At 36.7% G+C, this 20,496-nt stretch overlaps 1 protein-coding gene across 3 annotated transcripts in view; it reads right to left on the reverse strand.

The window, feature by feature from the left end:
* Nucleotides 1–20,496, reverse strand: part of LOC120860724 (CUB and sushi domain-containing protein 3) — a 1,429,922-nt gene that overhangs the window by 687,257 nt on the left and 722,169 nt on the right. For all 3 annotated transcript variants that reach the window (XM_040236474.1, XM_040236473.1, XM_040236472.1), the window contains one exon: nucleotides 19,348–19,469. In XM_040236474.1, coding sequence (XP_040092408.1) covers nucleotides 19,348–19,469 — 122 coding nt within the window. The remainder of the gene's footprint in view (nucleotides 1–19,347; nucleotides 19,470–20,496) is intronic.

Here is a 20,496-nt window from a genome sequence, read left to right on the forward strand (position 1 = left end):
AAAACTCTCGCTTCATAACTCTTACTTGAGATTTATGATGCTTAACAGGACTGGTCCTTGAATTAATGTAACAAGTACATCATTTAGTTTGCTTTTTTTTTTTTTTTACAAAAAGAGATTCTTCTTTACCTATTTTCTATTTTGTTCCACTCTGCCTTTCTGCCTGTGTTTTTCACTATTAAAAACATAGTGATGGTTAGATCAGAAGTTTAGGAAGTAGGAAACAACTAATATTTACAGTATGAATAAAATACTGTGTCTCAATATCACTTTAACAGGATATTCACTGCACTCTTCTACATTAACAAAATGAAGATGCATGTCAATATTTCTATCCCCTTTGTTTGTATTAATGCAAATTTACCTATTGTTCTTAGAATCTCATTGCTTAAACCACTGAAAGGTATTTGCTGACCAATTCAAGTGGTTAGTAGACAGTGTTCAGGAGCTACTCTGGGCATGAATGCTTTCCATAAATATTTCAGATCCACCTCAGTAGAAAGTAGCACTTTCAGTGCTAGGGATAGAGAATGAAAGGGGTGAAATGGGAGTGGTATGGAATTACAGAATAATTAAATTATATCCAAAACTGTCTACTGATAAATGAATCCCTCTAGGAAGAAAAAAAGATATTACAGGACATAAGTCAAGACACCAAAGTCAGCCTTTATCACTTTTCTATATCTTGGATACTAATTAGAATTGTCACCTTTGCTGGACAGAGCTTCAAATATAAAAATACCATCACTTGAAAAGTCCTCTGCTCTTTAACTCCTTTGCTCTTTCTCATTCCCACCTGTGGTAAAATAATGACATCCCAAGATGTCCATGCCTTCATCCAGTGAACCTGTGAATATGTTACCTTACATATTAAATAGAGCTTGCAGATGTGATTAAAGTTAAGGGCTCTGAGGTGGAAAATGTATCCTAAATTACCCAGGTGGGACCATTCTAATCACACAAGTCCTTAAAAGAAGAAGAAGAAAGCAGAAGTGTATGCCAGGGAGATGTGATATTAGAAGGCCTAGACCTGTCTTTGCTGTACTTAAAGATGGAGGAAGGAGACTGGAAACAGTCCATAATTGAGAGCCAGCAATAAAAATCTGAGGATCCTGGTCTTATAACCACAATGAATTGTGTTCTTCCAACAACACAAATAAATAGAAAACATTCTTCCCTAGAGCCTCCAGAACGGAACGTAGCCTGCTAATGACTTAATTTTTATTTCTTAAGACCTATACTGGACTTCTGCCCCACAGAACTGTAAGATAGTGCATATGTGTGGTTTAAGTCACAAAATTTATGCTAATCTTTTTGATAACAGCAACAGAATCATTACCATCATAGTACTATCCAATCTCATAACTCTTATGTTCTTAGTGTGGCTACTTACCTTTCAAATTTAGACAAGAGACAAGTCATTTTAGTTTTCTAAAGTTGTTTTTGAATATGCAAAATGTATACAATAATATAGCAGCTACCTCATAGAGTTAAAGGAAATATTAAATGAAATTATGAATAAAAATAACTTAGAATAGACATATGCGCACAATTCATGTTCATTTTAATGTTACAAGATTATTCAAAATTTTGATAATAAGGTATTAATACTATTGATACTGTTGTTTCCTAACATTTGTCCTCTTACTAGGTAGTACTTAAACAAGAATATTTCTTACTTACTTATCAATATTGGCCTTCACTGGTGGCTTAGTTGTTAAACAATCTGCTGCAATGCAGGAGACCTGGGTTTGATCTCTGCATTGGGAAGATCCCCTGGAGAAGGAAATGGCAACTCACTCCAATATTCTTGCCTGGAGAATCACCCAGGACATAAGAGCCTGGTGGGCTGCAGTCCATGGGGTTGCAAAGAGTTGGAAACAACTGAGCAACTAAGAACACATCAATATTGGACTAAATCTTACCTTTTCAAATATCCCACTACTACTTCTTCTCTAATAGTGGAATTTCCAGCTGATACCAAGTTACTCTAAATAAAGACTATATTTTCCATCTCTCTCTCTCCATATATATATTTAATATTATGTTACAATGTGTCTTTTACCTTCTGTCTTCTTTATCACCTCCCCCCAACTCCAGGCTGGAATATGTGACATATTATGCTGGAACCTGAGACATTATTCTAGAACTGGGGATAAGGGTCATTCCTTGGGATATGAGACAATAGTGAGTTAGCTGATATCCCTGAGAAATTCCTAGAGGAGAGCAACTACATATCTTAGGCCACATATCTACCTTGCTTCAGTCCCTCTTGTTTTGCGTTTTCTTTCACTGTCAGCTGAACCTAATCCTAACCTGTAATTTTATGTATCCTGGTGATTTGTGCTTTGTGCTCAGTTGTGCCTGTCTCTTTTGTGACCCTATGGAAAGTAGCCTGCTAAGCTCCTCTTTCCATGGGATTTTTCTGGCAATAATACTAGAGTGGTTTGCCATTTTTCTTCTCCAGTGGATCTTCCCAGATCAGGAACTGAACTCACATCTCCTGCATTGCTGGTAGATTCTTAACCTGCAGAGCCATTGGGGAAGCCACATGTATCCTGGAACTCCTAAGCAAAAGTTTTTGTCCAGAGATTCATTTTCCTCTACTATGCAATCCTCAAAAGACTTTATTTGAGTGCATAAAGTATACTAATTGCTATCATTTATATACTAAGACATCACTTAATATTTATGTGTAATTGTTACGCAGCACAATTCTGATTATGCATATCATTTAAAAACAATTACAATGAGGCTTAGGATCTAGGGGACACTGAACAGTTAGCAGTGGGAGAAGTAGTAAAAATAAACAAAAAACTAAATATTATAAATGTAGTTTGCATTTTGAATATTTTGTCTCTTTTTTTGGGTAAGAATCAGAGAAATTCCTATCCATGGATTGTAGTCCACCAGGCTCCTCTGTCCATGGGATTTTCTAAGCAAGAATCTTGGAGTGGGTTGCCTTTTCCTCTTCCAGGGGACCTTCTTTACCCACAGATAGAACTCAGGTCTCTACACCTCCTGCACTGGCAGGCAGATTTTTTTACCACTAGGACCACCCGGGAAGCCCAGGAAAAGCTAATATACATGTAAATAACCCAGTGAGATTTTTCAGTTGAGAATATCTAATCAGTTCCTTCAATAAATATTCACTTGAAAACTTTCACATGAAAACTACTATACTAGATGATAAGAATGCAAAATTCAAACTTTTTTTTTTCCTTTTTGCCCCTTAGGGCCAAACTAAAGAAAATGTATAAGTAGACAGATAATTACAATATCAATAGTATACAGATAATTACAATATCAATAGTGAACTAGTGTGCAGGGTAGGATCCTAAGCCAAGCTAGGAAGGAGAAGAGGAAATGCTCTCATGAAAAACTGAAACATGAACTGGATCTTGAAGAATGGACAGGAAAAAACAGGGTCACAAAATTTAGTGAGATGCAAACAGAGTAGAAATATGTATTCTTCAAAGGGGGAGCAGCATGTAGACAGCTCTGGTAATGCAGTGGCATAAAAAAGTATGTTGGGGCATGGGCCTAGAAAAGTAAGAGTAGTTAATTAAGAATGTCAGTGGATTTGTCCATGAAGACATATAGATGTATTTAAATACCTGACCAATAAAGGAGCTTATCATTTTGTTTTAGAATAGAATACCACACTGAATTTGTCAATAGATTTAGAGTGCTGTGCTTAGTTGCTCAGTCATGTCCAACTCTTTGCAACCCCACGGACTGTAGCCCACCAGGTTCCCCTTCTGTCTGTTAGATAGTTAGAATAGGAAAAAGGAGTCCAGAATGGCAGTGGCTAAAAGACAAGGAAGAGAAAAGTCTGTGAAAATAGAACAAAGGAAGGTCTGAGGACCAGAGTGAGGACCTCAGGTAGAAAAAACAGCACTCCTGGCTAGCCCAATTTACATACGGCAGGTCCAGGGGGAGGAAAAAACATATAAAAAGAGGAGCCAATGGGCCGGGGGCCTCTCTCTGTATCTTTCTCTCTCCCGCCGGCGAGCTATCTCTCTGTCTCTGTCTGTCTGTCTCTCTTTTCTCTACGTGTCTTTTGGGTTAGCATGCCCTCACGCCTTGAGGATGCATTTTCCTTTATTTTCTAAACAAAACAGTAAACATGGAGCTGTAACACTGTCCAAGAGCTGTGATGCACCGAGGGCTTAAATACCCATCGCTTCAAATTTTTGTTGTAACGAGTTAGAACCAAGGAGATTACACTCCCCTGACATCTGTGGTGCTGTGGGGGACTGTCCAGGCAAGAATACTGGAGTGGGTTTTTATGCCCTCCTCCAGGGTATCTTCCCAACCCAGGGATCGAACCCAGGTCTCTCACATTGCAGGCAGATTATTTTCTGTCTGAGCCACCAGAGAAACAGAGTAGGCAACAAAATGAAATGAAGATTCACTAGTTGGGAAGCTGGCTGAAAACTCAAAGGAAAAATAAAGGAAATGTGGGTAACAGATTTAAGCAACATTGAAGTTCATTAATTACCTGTAGTGAATTCACTGGAACCTATATTTAAATGTATGTAGGAGAAGGCAATGGAAACCCACTCAAGCACTCTTGCCTGGAAAATCCCATGGACAGAGGAGCCTGGTAGGCTGCAGTCCATGTGGTCGCGAAGAGCTGGACATGAATGAACAACTTCACTTTCACTTTTCACTTTCATGCATTGGAGAAGGAAATGGCAACACACTCCAGTGTTCTTGCCTGGAGAATCCCAGGGACGGGGGAGCCTGGTGGGCTGCCATCTATAGGGTCGCACAGAGTTGGACACGACTGAAGAGACTTAGCAGCAGCAGCAGTGAAAGGTGAAGACTACAGAATGAAAAATGTTCAGAACACTGAGGAACACTAAATTTTAAGAAGATGGAAGAGGAAATTTAATACCCAGAAAAATCTGCAAAAGCAGGAGAAAATTCAGGAAATCAGAGAGTATTTGGAAATCTAGGGAAAAGAGAAAGTTTCTAGGGAAATAGAAAGTTTCAAGAAGTAGGCAGTAGTCAATAATGTCAATTACTCTGTACCTATATCTTTCTTTGTCCTTTTACTACTGTATTATTGTTTAAAATATGTTATTATAAAATATAACATGTATTATTGAAATTTAACACAGAATTTTTGTTAGCATAATTGTAAAGGGAACAAATAACTGCAGTCGTCTATCCAGAAACACTATTTTTTAACACTTTGAAATATTTACTTTGTTTTGATTTTATTGATATTTGTTTATTTTTATATGGCTATTCATTGTATTTGCACAGAGTAGTTCATTTAAAAATATTTCAAATAAACCATTTAGATAAGAAGTCAGGTCCCCATGGTAGGGGTTGAGAACAGTCAAGAAGTGTACAAGTATGATTCAGTCAAGAGGAAGAAAATTCAAGGATGGGATGTCCTATAAATGATGATTGCAAGCCATTTATTCTAGCTTGGGGTATCTTCTAGAGTTGTGTCTCCCTGACTGCCATACTAATGTTTATACTAAGATCTTTGCTTTACTCTTACGTTCTTTCTCATTCATGACTTGGTAAGACTGGCTTTGATTTCAATTTATCCCTGAACTACAACCTCAGGTTTGCTCTCATTAGTTTCTACTCAACTGTAGTGAACACTCTAAGGTCTCTGTCCAGATTCCTTTGCATGCTTCTTGTCTTTTGTTATCTGTATGCTATTTTCTCTACTCATTTGCCTTTAAATGCATATAGCTATAAGTTTTCTGAAAAATGCCTTTGGTTGACAAAAACAGCTTTGCCCACATGAGTCCTGAAGGACCTGGGTAATTTGTAGCCTATGATTGTGGGATATGGAAGTAAGACAGCCCAGGACCCTTGTTTTGAGTTGGGACAAACTCTTACGTACCGTTTACACTGAGTGGGATCATGTGTGACTTGAATTTTGCCTGAAATTGCATTGTTGCTTAACTTCTTTCCAGTCCTGCTTCTTCCATCCCCTTAATAGTTTCCTAGACACACAGTCTTTTTTTTTTTTTAATTTTAAATGGAAGCTAATTACTTTACAATATTGTGGTGGTTTTTTGCCATACAGTCACATGAATCAGCCATGGTTGTACGTGTGTTCCCCATCCTGACTTTCCCTCCCACCTCCTCCCCATCCCATCCCTCATGGTCATCCCAGTGCACCAGCCCTGAGCACCCTGCCTCATGCATTGAACCTGGACTGGCGATCTATTTCACATATGATAATATATATGTTTCAATGCTATTCTCTCAAATCATTCCACCCTCGCCCTCTCCCACAGAGTCCAACAGTCTGTTTTTTACATCTGTGTCTCTTTTGCTGTCTCGCATATAGGGTTATCATTACCATCTTCCTAAATTCCACATTTATGAGTTAGTATACTGTATTGGTGTTTTTCTTTCTGAGTTATTTTGCTCCGTATAATAAAGTCCAGTTTCATCTACCTCATTAGAACTGATTCAAATGCATTCTTTTAATAGCTGAGTAATATTCCATTGTGTATATGTACCACAGATTTCTTTTCCATTTGTTTTGCAATGGACATCTAGGTTGCTTCCATGTCCTGGCTATTGTAAACAGTGCTACGATGAACATTGGGGTACACGTGTCTCTTTCAATTCCGGTTTCCTCAGTGTATATGCCCAGCAATGGGATTGCTGGGTCGTATGGCAGTTCTATTTCCAGTTTTTCAAGGAATCTCCACATTGTTCTCCATAGTGGTTGTACTAGTTTGCATTCCCACCAACAGTGTAAGAGGGTTCCTTTTTCTCTGCACCTTCTCTAGCATTTATCATTTATAGACTTCTGGATAGCAGCCATTGTGACCAGCGTGAGATGGCACCTCATTGTGGTTTTGATTTGCATTTCTCTGATAATGAGTGATGTTGAGCATCTTTTCATGTGTTTGTTAGCCATTTGTATGTCTTCTTTGGAGAAATGTCTGTTTGGTTCTTTGGCCCATTTTTTGATGGGTCACTTATTTTTCTGGAATTAAACTGCAGGAGTTGCTTGTATATTTTTTTAGATTAATCTTTGTCAGTTTCTTCATTTTCTATTATTTTCTCCCATCTGAAGGCTGTCTTTTCACCTCGCTTATAGTTTCCTTCATTGTGCAAAAGCTTTTAATTTTAATTAGGTCCCATTTGTTTATTTTTACTTTTATTTCCATTATTCTGGGAGGTGGGTCATAGAGAATCCTGCTATGATTTATGTCAGAGAGTGATTTGCCTGTATTTTCCTCTAGGAGTTTTATAGTTTCTGGTCTTACATTCAGATCTTTAATATATTTTGAGTTTATTTTTGTGTATGGTGTTATAAAGTGTTCTAGTTTCATTCTTTTACAAGTGGTTGACCGGTTTTCCGAGCATCACCTGTTAAAGAGATTGTCTTTTCTCCATTGTATATTCTTGCCTCCTTTGTCAAAGATAAGGTGGGCACACAGTCTTAATATTACTTGCATATAAATCCTTGTCTTGGGTCTGTACTTTGCAGAACAGACAGCTGCAGCCTTCAGGAAAGTAACACTTTCCATGCCTTGTGCCAGGTCTCAGACCTGGCACTGACGCTTGGCACAGGTCTGCAAACTACAACTATTTGGCACAAAGAACTAGTGCTTGCAAGTGGGCAGGCTAAATGAAGTGGCAAAAGGCTAGCTGTCATGATGGAACAGTGACAATATGGAAAAACATTGTTATGGGTAGAAATCAAGGGTGTTTTCTGATGCCTGAAGAGTTCCTGGGGAAGAACACTGAGTGTGTGTTTTACAGATCTAAACAAAAATCATGGGCTTAAATGTCATAGTGAATATATGAATGAAATATTTCATAATTTGAATTACTTTATCATATAATAAAATGATCCTTCAGTTCTTATTTGAAAAATAAAGGAAAAGAAGGAATGATTTGCATGGAAAGTGATATCATCCCCTCCTAGAAAAAGTTGTCCTTTACCTGCATTTAAGTTTGGGACAGATGTCTATGAAAAAGTAAGAGAAGAAACTCTCATCTGTGATGTCACTTAAAAGAAACAAAAGTCCATGTAAAGATAGTATGAAATGCTATAGTGAAAATTTATCTGAACTATATGAAAAATCATACCTTATAATAGCTACAGAAAAAATAATATACAGGAATAAATCTTATTTAATATATTGCAAGTATGAATACTATTTGTGCTTCCCTGGTGGCTCAGATGGTGAAGAATCCACCTGCAATGCAGGAGACCCAGGTTCTATCTCTGGGACAGAAAGATCTCTTGGTGAAGTAAATGGCTACCCATTCCAGTATTCGTGCCTGGAGAATTTCAAGAGAAACTTGGCAGGCTAAAAGTCCACAGGGGTCATAAAGAGTCAGACATGACTGAGCAACCAATACTTTCATAGATAACATTTATTTATAAAGCAATATAAATATCAACAAAATATTTGCTTTTCATTGTAGTATACTAATTTTAGACTATGCTGGATTGAAATGCCTAACAAATTTTCACATATTTTATATGCATTGTTACCCTAATTAGTATTTTATTTACACAACAAATGTTAACAGGAACACACTATGAGCTCAGTACTTTTCTTATGTTTAAATATCCTTATGCTAATATATGACTTAAATTTACAAGATAATTCCCAACATACAAAGTGGTGTTTGGGCTTATTAATATTAACTTGTGAGAAGCTCCAACATTCCTTTGATATGGTAGGGCAGGGAAGATTATTCTGTTTTATGGATGAAGAAACTGAAGGTCACTTAGGTTGACTTCATATCTTGGTTTTCATAAATAATGCTATAATGAACAAAAGGGTGCACATATGTTTTCAAACTAGCGTTTTATGTTCTTTTGAAAAAATATCCAAAAGTGAAATATCTGGGTCATATGGTAGTTCTCTTTTTTTTCAGGAACCTCTATACTGTTTTCCATAGTATCTACATAATTTTACAGTCCTATCAATAGTGTATGAGGGTTCCCTTGTTTCCACATTTTCTTCGACATTTATTATGCCTTGTCTTTTTGATAACCATTCTAACAAGCATGCAATAATACTAATATATCATTGTGCTTTTTTTACTTGCATTTCCCTAATAGTAATGTTAAATATCTTTTCATGTTCCTATTGACCATTTATATATATCCTTTGGAAAAATACACATTCAGATCCTCTGTTCATTTTTCTAATGTTATTTTTTATTATTGAGTTGTATTAGTTCTTTGTATATTTTGGATATTAACTCCTCATTTGCAAATATCTTCTAACATTCAGCAAGTTGTCTTTTCATTCTGATAATGTTTTCATTCAGCTGTGTAGAAGCTGTTAGTTTTATGGTGTCACAGTTTTTCATTTTTGCTTTTGTTTCCTTTGCATTATGTGGAAGACCTGGGTCTGATCCCTGGGTTGGGTGGATCTCTTGGAGAAAGGAACAGCTACCCACTTCACTATTCTTGCCTGGAGAATTCCAGGGACAGAGGAGCCTGGCAGGCTACAGTCCACAGGGTCTCAAAAGAATCAGAAACAACTGAGTGACTTTCACACCACAAAAACATCATGAAGACCACCATCAATGAGATTACCGCATACATTTTATTCTAGGAATTTTAAGAGTTCAGCTTATACATTCAAGTCTTTAATCTATTTTGAGTTTGTGTGTGCGTGTGTGTACATTGTGTAAGTTAGTGGTCTATTTTCACTCCCTGTCTGTGTCTGTCCAAATTTCCCAACACTATTTATTGAAAGGACTGCCCTTTATCCTTTGATCTTTTGTCTAAGATTGAGTGAGTGAGTGAAGCCGCTCAGTCGTGTTCAACTCTTTGTGACCCTATGGACTGTAGCCCACTAGGCTCTTCCATCCATGGAATTTTCCAGGCAAGAGTACTGAAGTAGGTTGCCATTTTCGTCTCCTAGATCCTAGATTAGCTGTCAGTATAAGTGTGATTTATTTCTGAGCTCTCAAATCCATTCCATTGACCTCTGTGTCTGTTTTTTGTTCCAGTGTCACACTGTTTTGATTATCATATGTTCGCATTATAGTTTGAAATCAGGGAATTTGATACCTCCATAATTCTTTCTCAAGATTGTTTTGGTTATTTTGGGGTCTTCTGTGGTTCTATACAAAGTTTAGAATTAAAGCTGATCCTTCAGGTGTTTGAACCATATAGTTTCTTTTGTAAATGGAGATTTTTTCAATAAATATGCACTACAGTATACTACATTCTGTCTTCTCCCTGATGGATGAGGATAAGAGGCTTGTACAAGCTTCCTGATGGGAGGGACTATCTATGGATAAAACTGGGTCTTGCTCTAGTGGCAAGGCCATGCTCAGTAAATCTTTAATCCAATTTTCTGCTGATGAGTAGGGCTGTGCTCCTTCCCTGTAGCTTGGCCTGAGGTGGCCCAGTCTTAGAGTCTATAGTCTTGATGGTAGGCTATAGGCTCCATGGTAGAAATAATGGAAATGTTCTCCAAGAGGACTTATGCCAGCATGCTGTACCTTCCAGGACTGCTGCTGCCAGTGCCCCTGACCCACAGCAGGCCACATCTCCATCCAAGACTTTCAAACACTCACAGGCAAGTCTTGTTTAGTCTCTTTGGGGTCACTGCTTCTTTCTCCTGGGTTCTTGTGTGCACAAGGTTTCATTTATGCCCCCACCTCCCACCAACAGTCTCTCTTTCCCTAGACCTGTAGAAGTTCTGTAAATCAAGTCACGCTGACCTTCAAACTCAGATTCCCAGGGGATTCACTGTGCTTTTGCTGGATCCACAAGTTGGGAATTCCGTTGTGGGACCTAGAATTTTGCAACAGTGCGAGAACTTCTTTGAAATAGCTGTTCTCCAGTTTGTGGGTTGCTCACCTGGCCACTCTATGGTGGGACTAATAGTGACCTCCTCCAAGAGTACTTACGCCAAAAAGTGTGGCATGTGGTCAGATATGCAGAGGACACAACCCTTATAGCAGAAAATGAAGAGGAACCAAACAGCCTCTTGATGAACTTGAAAGAACAGAGTGGAAAAGCTGCCTTAAAACTCAACATTAAAAAAACTAAGATCAAGGTACCTGGTCCCATTACTTCATGACAAACAGATACAGAAACAATAGAAACAGTGACAGCTTTATTTTCCTGAACTCCAAAATAACGGTAGGCAGTGACTGCAGCCATGAAATTAAAAGATGTTTGCTCTTTGGAAGAAAAGCTATAGTAAATCTAGATAGTGTATTAAAAAGCAGAGATATCACTTTGCCGACAAAGGTCAATCTAGTCAAAGCTATGATTTTTCCAGTAGTCATGTATGGATGTGAGAGTTGGACCATAAAGAAGGCTGAGAACTGAAGAACTGATGCTTTTGCAATGTGATGCTAGACAAGACTCTTGAGAGTCCCTTGGACAGCAAAGAGATCAATCCTAAAATAAATCAACTCTGAATATTCACTGGAAGGACTGATGCTGAAGCTGAAGCTCCAATACTTTGGCCACCTGATATGAAGAGCCAACCCACTGGAAGACTCTGATGCTGGGAAAGATCAAAGGGCAGGAGGGGAAGGGGCTACACAGGATGAAATGGTTGGATAGCATCATCAACTCAATGGACATGAGTTTGAGCAAACACCAGAAGATAGTGAAAGACAGGGAAGCTGGCCATGCTGCAGTCCATGGGGTCACAAAGAGTTGGACACTAACGGCCAATTGAACAACAACAACATAGTACTAGAGTTGATTCATCTGCAGATAAGAAACCATGGTACAGAAAAGTCTGACTGTAAAGTTATATGTGCATTTTCAATTGTGCAGCAGTCAGCACCCCTAGTCCCCATAATGCTCATGGGTAAATGCATGTGTTATAGCTCTGTGAAATATGTCATTGATATTTATAAGCACTGCATTGAATCAGTAGATTTATTTGGGTAGTATGGACATTTTAACAATATTAATTCTTTCAATCCATGGGCATGAAATATTTTTCCACTCTATCTTTTTCAATTTATTTCATCACTGTCTTTTAATTTTCAGTAGATAAGTCTTTCTGGACTTCCCAGGTGGCTCAGTGGTAAAGAATATACCTGCCTATGCAGGAGATGCAGGGGACACAGGTTTGATCCCTGAATTGAAAAGATCCCCTGGAGAAGGAAATGGGAACCTACTACAGTATTCTTGTTTGGAAAATCTCATAAATAGATGAACTTGGTGGGCTACAGTTCATGGTGTCACAAAGAGTTGGACATGACTTAACAACTGAGCATCCCCCTCGCCCCCCATAAATGTTTTTTACCTCTTTGGTTAAATTTACATCTTTGTATTTTATTTGATGTCATTATAAATGCAATTATTTTCTTAATTTCTCTTTCTGATAGCATGTTATTAGTGTATAAATACACAGCATACTTTTATTGATTGATTTTTGTATCCTTTGATTTGCCAATTATTAGTTCCTTTTTTTTTTTTTTTTTTTTAGTGGAATCTTTAGGGTTTTCTATTGGCAACATCAAGTCATCTGCAAATAGTGACAGTTTTACTTCTTCCTTTCCAATTAGATGACTTATTATTCTTTTACTCTTGCCTAGTTGCTGTGGCTAGGATTTACAGTACTGTGTTGAATAAAAGTGGTAAGGTTGGGCATCTTTGCCTTTTCCTGATTTATAGGAAAAGCTTTCAGTTTTTCACTGTTGAATGTGATTAGCTTTGGATTTTTCATTTATGCCTTAATTATGTTGAGGTAAGTTCCCTCTATATTCACTTTGTTGAGAGTTTCTATAATAAGTGGATGTCAAATTGTCTAGAGTTTCTTCTGCATCTATTGAGATAATCATATGATTTTAATCCTCCAATCTGTTAATGTGATGTATCATCTTAAATGACTCAAAGATGTTGAACCATCCTCACATCTTTTGAAAAATAAAACTTGATTGTAGTGTATGACCCATTCAAAGTATTGTTGATTTGGTTTGCTAATATTTTGCTGAGGATTTTTGAATCTATGTTTATCAGTGATATGGGCCCATAATTTGTGTTTGTGTATGTGTGTGGTGGGTGGTCCCTGCCCTGGTTTTCATATCAGGGTAATGCTAGATTTGTTAAATGCATTTAGATATGTTTGCAAGGCTTCCTTCCTCTTTATTTATTTGTGTGTGTGTGTGTGTGTGTGTGAAAGTTTAACAAAACTTGATTATTAAATCATTTTTGAAAGTTTTGTATAGGTAGAATTCTGTAAAGAAGCCACCTGGTCCCGGGCTTTTGTTTTTTGGGAGATTTCACACTACTATTTCAATCTCCTTATTAGTAGTTGGTCTATTCAGATTTTTATTTTCTTCATGATTCATTCATAGAAGAATGTGTGTTTCTATGAATTTACCTATTTCTTTAGATTGTTGTGTCTGTTGGTGCATAGGTTTGTTTATGTAGGTTCTTTCTCAGAACCACTTTCTATATTCTATAGATTTTTCTTATGCTGTATTCATGTTCTCATTCATCTCTATTTTTTTTAATTACCCATTGGTTATTTGGTAGTATATTGCTTAATCTTCATATTTTTGTCCTCTTTTTCACCATTTTTTTCTCATGATTGATTTATATGTTTTTACCATTGAGATCAGGTATGACTGCAATCTTCTTAAATGTCCTGAGATTTGTTTTGTGACCTAACATGTGAACTATCTTGGAGAATGTTCCATGTGCACTTGAAAGAATTTCTGTTTTGCTGATTTTGGATAGACTGTTCAAAATATCTATCAAATTCATTTGATGTAGGGTATTGTTTAGGTCTACCCAGACAGTAAAGAATTTGCCTATAAGGAATGAGACCCAAGTTCAATCCCTTGGTTGGGAAGATCCCTTGGAGAAGGGAATGGCAGCCCACTCCAGTATTCTTGCCTGGGGAACTCCATGGACAGAGCAGCCTTGTAGGCTAGAGTCCACAGGGTCACAACGAGTTAGACACAACTGAACAACTAAGACACACACGCAGTTTCTTTATTGATTGTCTGCCAGGATGACCTGCATAATGATGTAACTGGGTTGTTAAAACTCCCTTATTATTATTGTATTGCTTTCAATTTCCCATTTTAAGTATGCTGATATTTGCTTTATACATTTCAGTGTTATGTTAGGTACATATACATTTATAAATGCTGTATCTTATTGGTAAAATGACTCTATTGTCTTTTATTATAGTCTTTGTTTTAAAATCTTTTTTTTTTCTGAAATAAGTATCATATAAGTTTCTTGTCCTCTGAAATTCCATTTCTTTATGAAATGTGGATACAAGAGCATATACTTCAGTGCTATGGGAAGTAACTGAGGTAAATGCATATAGAGTACTTAGTAGAGTTAATAAGTACTTAAGAATGTTAACCCATTATTATTAGATACAGAATATACTATTTTCCAGAAAGCTGTCTCCTATGTGGACTGCATGCACAATCCTGCTGAAGAGGGGCTGCAGCTGCTCCCGAAGTGTGCTGGTGGGCAAAGCTGGCCTTTAATGGCTGAAGGCCCTGGTCAAAATAGCTGCTGGACACTGGTGGACAGAATCACATCCCAGATGGTTTTGTGATGTTTTGGGGACTTATCTTTCTTATGAAGGATCTTTGGGTCAGGGTGCATGAGGTGAAGTTGAAATCTCTTGCTTCTCAGGGTAATTATCCATACCTTGTGGCCTACAAGACTGTGAATTGCTATGGCTAGGATATGCTTTGTTGTTTGGCCTTTTTTTCTTTCCCCCCTTGGTATGGTACACTGCTGCACTCTGTGACCCTGACTCTTGCCTATGCCAGAGAATCCTGGACACACAGGGAAGTCTAGGTCAGTTTCTTGGTTCATGGGGCCTTACGAAAGAGGTCACACTATCTTCATTACCTCCACCATAGTTTGCTCTCAGGTAAAACAACAGGGAGGGAACACAGCCCCTCCCATCAACATAAAATTAAATTAAAGATTTACTGAGAATGAAGTGAAGTGAAGTCGCTTAGTGGTGTCCCACTCTTTGTGATCCCATGTACTGTAGACTATCAGGCTTCACAGACCATGGGATTTTCCAGGCAAGAGTACTGGAGTGGGTTGCCATTTCCTTCTCCAGAGGATCTTCCTAACCCAGGGACTGAACCCAGGTCTCCTGCATTGTAGGCAGATGCTTTACCCTCTGAGCCACCAGGGAAGCCCAACTTCTGAGAATTGCCCTGCCCAACAGAACAAGCCCAGCCCTTCAGAAATGGTGTGGACCTAACAGAAGCAGAAGATATTAAGAAGAAGTGGCAAGAACACATAGAAGAACTATACAAAGAAGATCTTCATGACCCAGATAATCATGATGGTGTGATCACTCACCTAGAGCCAGACAACCTGAAATGAAAAGTCAAAAGGACCTCAGGAAGCATCACTATAAACAAAGCTAGTGGAGGTGATGGAATTCTAGCTGAGCTAGTTCAAATCCTAAAATATGATGCTGTAAAAGTGTTGCACTCAATAGTCCAGCCAATTTGGAAAACTCAGCAGTGACCACAGGACTGGAAAAGGTCAGTTTTCATTCCAGTCCCAAAGAAAAGCAATGCCAAAGAATTCTCACAATACCACACAATTGCACTCATCTCATGTGCTAGTACAGTAATGCTCAAAATTCTCCAAGTCAGGCTTCAACAATATGTGAACCGTGAACTTCCAGATGTTCAAACTGGTTTTAGAAAAGGCAGAGGAACCAGAGATCAAATTGCCAATGTTCACTGGATCATCAAAAAGGCAAAAAAAATCCAGAAAAACTCTATTTCTTCTTTATTGACTATACCAAAGCCTTTGACTGTGTGGATCAAAATAAACTGTGGAAAATTCTGAAAAAGATGGGAATACCAGGACACCTGATATGCCTCTTGAGAAATGTGTATGCAAGTCAGGAAGCAACAGTCAGAATTGGACATGGAACAAGAGACTGGTTCCAAATAGGAAAAGGAGTACGTTCAAGGCTGTATATTGCCACTCTGCTCATTTCACTTATATGCAGAGAATATCAGGAGAAATGCTGGGCTGGAGGAACTACATGCAGGAATCAAGACTGCCGAGAGAAATATCAATAACCTCAGATATGCAGATGACACCACCCTTATGGCAGAAAGTGAAGAAGAACGAAAGAGCCTCTTGATGACAGTGAAAGAGAAGAGTGAAAAAGTTGGCTTAAAACTCAACATTCAGAACACTAAGATCATGGCATCTGGTCCAATCAATTCATGGCAAATAGATCGGGAAACAGTGGAAACAGTGGCAGACTTTATTTTGGGGGGTTGCAAAATCACTGTAGATGGTGAATGCGGCCATGACATTAAAAGACGCTTACTCCTTGGAAGGAAAGTTATGACCAACCTAGACAGCATATTAAAAAGCAGAGACATTACTTTGTCAACAAAAGTCAATCTAGTCAAAGCTATGGTTTTTTCCAGTGGTCATGTATGGATGTGAGAGTTGGACTATAAAGAAAGCTGAGTGCCAAAGAATTGATGCTTTTGAACTGTGGTGTTGGAGAAGATTCTTGAGAGTCTCCTGGACTACAAGGAGATCCAACCAGTTGATCCTACAGGAAATCAGTCCTGACTATTAATTGGAAGGACTGATGCTGAAGCTGAAGCTTCAATACTTTGGCCACCTGATGTGAAGCACTGATTCACTGGAAAAACCCTGTTGCTGGGAATGATTGAAGGCAGGAAAAGAAGGGGATGACAGAGGATGAGATGATTGGATGGCATTATTGACTCAATGGAAATGAGTCTGAGCAAGCTTCAGGTGTTGGTGATGGACAGGGAAGCCTGGCATGCTGCAGTCCATGATACACAAAGAGTCAGGCACGACTGAATAAATGAACTGGACTGTACTTAGTATGACTACATCTCTATTTCTCCTACCTGCCCTTTGTTGTTATCCTTTCACCCTTTGTTGTGGAGATTGTTTTCATCCTGTTTTCAGGCTCTCTTCAGAGGAAATTATCCCATACTTAGCTATCTGAGGGAAAATGTGCTTTCCACTATCTTGAATCTTCCCCAATGGTTGCTTTTAAGTTATCAAATATAAAGAAAAATATGAGCAATTATTTTTGAAGAAAATCATAGATATTGAGGCATTAATATGTTGGTTAATTTGGGTTTAAACCAATGAAGAGAGATCTGTGTTTGTGCTTTATGCCAGTAATCATCTTACCAAGAGTTCAGACATGGCAATCTATGGAAGCAAACTTTCCAATTGTATTTGTCAAAATACACAGTTATGACCTGTTAGTGCATCATAAAATTAACTTAGTGAGATGTGAACAATATTTAAAAATAGATTACAATATGTTAAAAAATAGAGAAGTGCTTTCATATAGTCAGGGGAAATTATTTTTTCACACTGTGTGTGTGTGTGTAAGTGAGTGAGTAAACTGTTAAATATAATTGTGGGTTATGCTTGAAAATGCTTGAATTTTCATAGGATACCTTACAATGAATGTAAACTAACAGATCAAAAATGAATGTACTCAATCAGCTTTCAATAAAAAGAGTAAATAATCATTAATATATCTTCCTTAGAAAATAGATATTTTAAGTGAGAAAAGAATAGATAAAAGTTTCATAGATTGGTTAAGAAAAACAAGGAGAACTGTCATGACCTCTGTGAAAATTTAAGTAAGTCAATAATGAAAACTAATTAAACTTAGCAAATTAGACATCTTATTGAACAGGAGATAATCACCACTTTGTTCTGTAAATTATAGGTAATTACTATCACACAAAAAAAGTTTTATCTCAATACAAGATTAATACAGAACATCTGTTTCATACTTTATAATGAATTTGATTCATGTTATCTTAGTATAAGATACTTACATCTTAGGGTGAGATATGTCATAGAAAGTAACCCACATGTTATATGATACATAACATTGACTTTTGCTATCTATGTGATCTTAGACAAATTATCTAGCCTCTTTATTAAATGCAGACATGAAAGTATATTTTCCTATTAAGGGAATTTTTTAAATTAAATAAGTCATTAAAAGTACTGTGAATGACACCTGGCATGTTGCTAAATGTTCAGTAATTGTGATTTTATTTTTCAAGTAGTTCTTGATTTTTTTTCCCTCAGAAACCCATAATTTTCTCAGAGAAGGTATTCAATAAATAAAATTTGTTGATCTGAACTGAATTGATGACATGGGTTGGATGAGTAAAATGACTTCCTTTGTGCATATGAAGGATTAGATTTAGCGATTTTTTTCCCAGGTTTATACACATAGTTGAGGGAAGGCTAGGCTTCTGACCTAGTTCTTATGACTCATAAATCAGGGCTCTTCCATGAGGCAAGTCTAATTTACCACTGAGTTAATTTTTAAAACAACTTTGCTACTCTTGTGATTATATTTTATGAACATAAAACCCAAAACTTTCTGGAAAATAGAATATTCTGTATCTAATAACTAGTTAACATTTTTTTAAGTACCTACTAACTCTACTAAGTACCCTGTATGCATTATCTCATTTACTTCTCATAACACTGAAAAATATGTTCTTATTATCCACATTTCAGAGAAAGAAACAATTTCAGAGAAGTTAAATAGCTTGAACAGAGTTGTTAGTTGGCAAGTTCTAAATCAATATTTGAACTACAAATCTGACCCAATTTTATGGGTCTATCACCAACCTTTTCTTAATCTAACCCAGAAAAGATATTACAAAATCTGAGACAAATTTTGATTCTTCCTATGTAGGTCCTTGCTACATACCCTTAGGAGGAGAAGCAGGATGGAGAGAAAAGGAAAAGAAATCTTGCTAATCATTCACTGCTTTTTTGTTCATTAAGCATTATAATTTTGTTTGAGTTCTGTGGTATATATGTATTTAGATAGATTACTAATTTTAGTCATGTAGACAATACAACCTTTAGAAATCCCCAAATAATGAATCTTCTATTATGTAGAGCACATTAATAAACTTTATAATAAAGACTAGCTGAGTGATCTGTGGCAATAGAGAAACATTGAAAGGAAAATCAGCTATGCATAAAAACAGGATATACCTGAATGATAAGACAAGTAGAAAGATATGAAGTGATAAGTCATTATTTATGGTATCTTTGAAAAATAAATATATTTACAAACTGCAAAAGCACATTTCAGAAAACATTTGTTTATAATTCTAATGTGTTCTTATTTATATGTTAGTTGAGATAGAATTACAGTATTTAATTGTTTTTCTTATTTCTCATATAACTGTAGGTTTTATATAATGTATAGGTAGGAAATATTTCAGAAATCATACTTCAGCTATGAATTTTCTTTATTGCCCTTTCTCTCATGATTTCCTTGCTTTTGTCTTTATGATTATACTTTTGCACCAGAGATGGTTTTCACTTACCTTATTTGTATTCACTGCTGTGATGACCCAGACACATTGTGCATTGCTGTCATATTGGAATGGAAAGTTGGGAGACGTAAAGGTTCCACTTGGTCCTTGAAGATTAGAGCCACATGTCTTCACTAAAAGAGAAATCACATTTTAAAAGGTGAGCACGTGCCACATTAAAATATCTTGCAAATAGACTTTAAATTCAAAATTGCACAATAATAACTACATTGAAATATGTTAATGACGTTCTAATGTGACATCAAAATGAGAGTGGTTTTTACATCCTGAAGTTCACAAGTCATATTTTAAACATTAATTGAAAAATAGTTATGAATAAAAGTGTGAGGCATGATAAATTGTTCTATGATTGTAAATAGGTTAGTTTAATTAGAGAGAGGTCATATTTATTCAGTATTGTGTTAAGAAAATTCTATAAAGAGGAAGAAATAAAGCTTTGGATTGATTAAGCAATCTAAATAGTGTTTTCCTTTCTATTTATTAAGTACACTAGGACTCATAATAGCATAATACCATAAAACTTGTAATTGAGCCATCAATATTAAAACTACTTTTTCTGTTCTTAGGACTGTGAACTGGGCCATTCAGACTGCAAAAAAAGCTACATTAAAGTAATTTTAATAAATATCTACAAAATCTGTGTTATAATAGTTCTTCAGTTTTCTAACTAATCTCTCTTCTAGTTAATCAAAGAGTTACTGACCACACTGTATCTGGGGCTTGACTTCCTTCTTGAGTGCCACAAAAGTTTCTAGGTGGTATTACTTTTGATATGCAATTTTTGCCTCATTCCATTAAAATACTGCCTAAGTCATCTTTTTCCCCCAAATACATCAAATATAATTCCCTGTATTTTTAAATCATGTACAGTTTAACATAGATTTTTCATATGCACATACAACTTTACATATAATCATTTTAAAGTTCATTAATGGAGGTCCCCAAAGTTATTTTGACATGTCCAAGATCTTCAACTAGTAACTAGTATAGTTAAGATTTCAGCTCAGGTCTTCCCACTCCAAGTCTTATCTTTTTATCATGAAATGTGTGTCTTCCTAGTATGTTAAAAATGTAATTTTTTACTAGTGTTTTTTTTTTCCCCCCTTTAGCTCATATTTTAGCATAAATCTATTTTTGACA

The sequence above is a fragment of the Oryx dammah genome, unplaced genomic scaffold (genome assembly GCF_014754425.2).
Source record: "Oryx dammah isolate SB20612 unplaced genomic scaffold, SCBI_Odam_1.1 HiC_scaffold_11164, whole genome shotgun sequence".
In the NCBI taxonomy this organism is placed as follows: Eukaryota; Metazoa; Chordata; class Mammalia; order Artiodactyla; family Bovidae; genus Oryx; species Oryx dammah.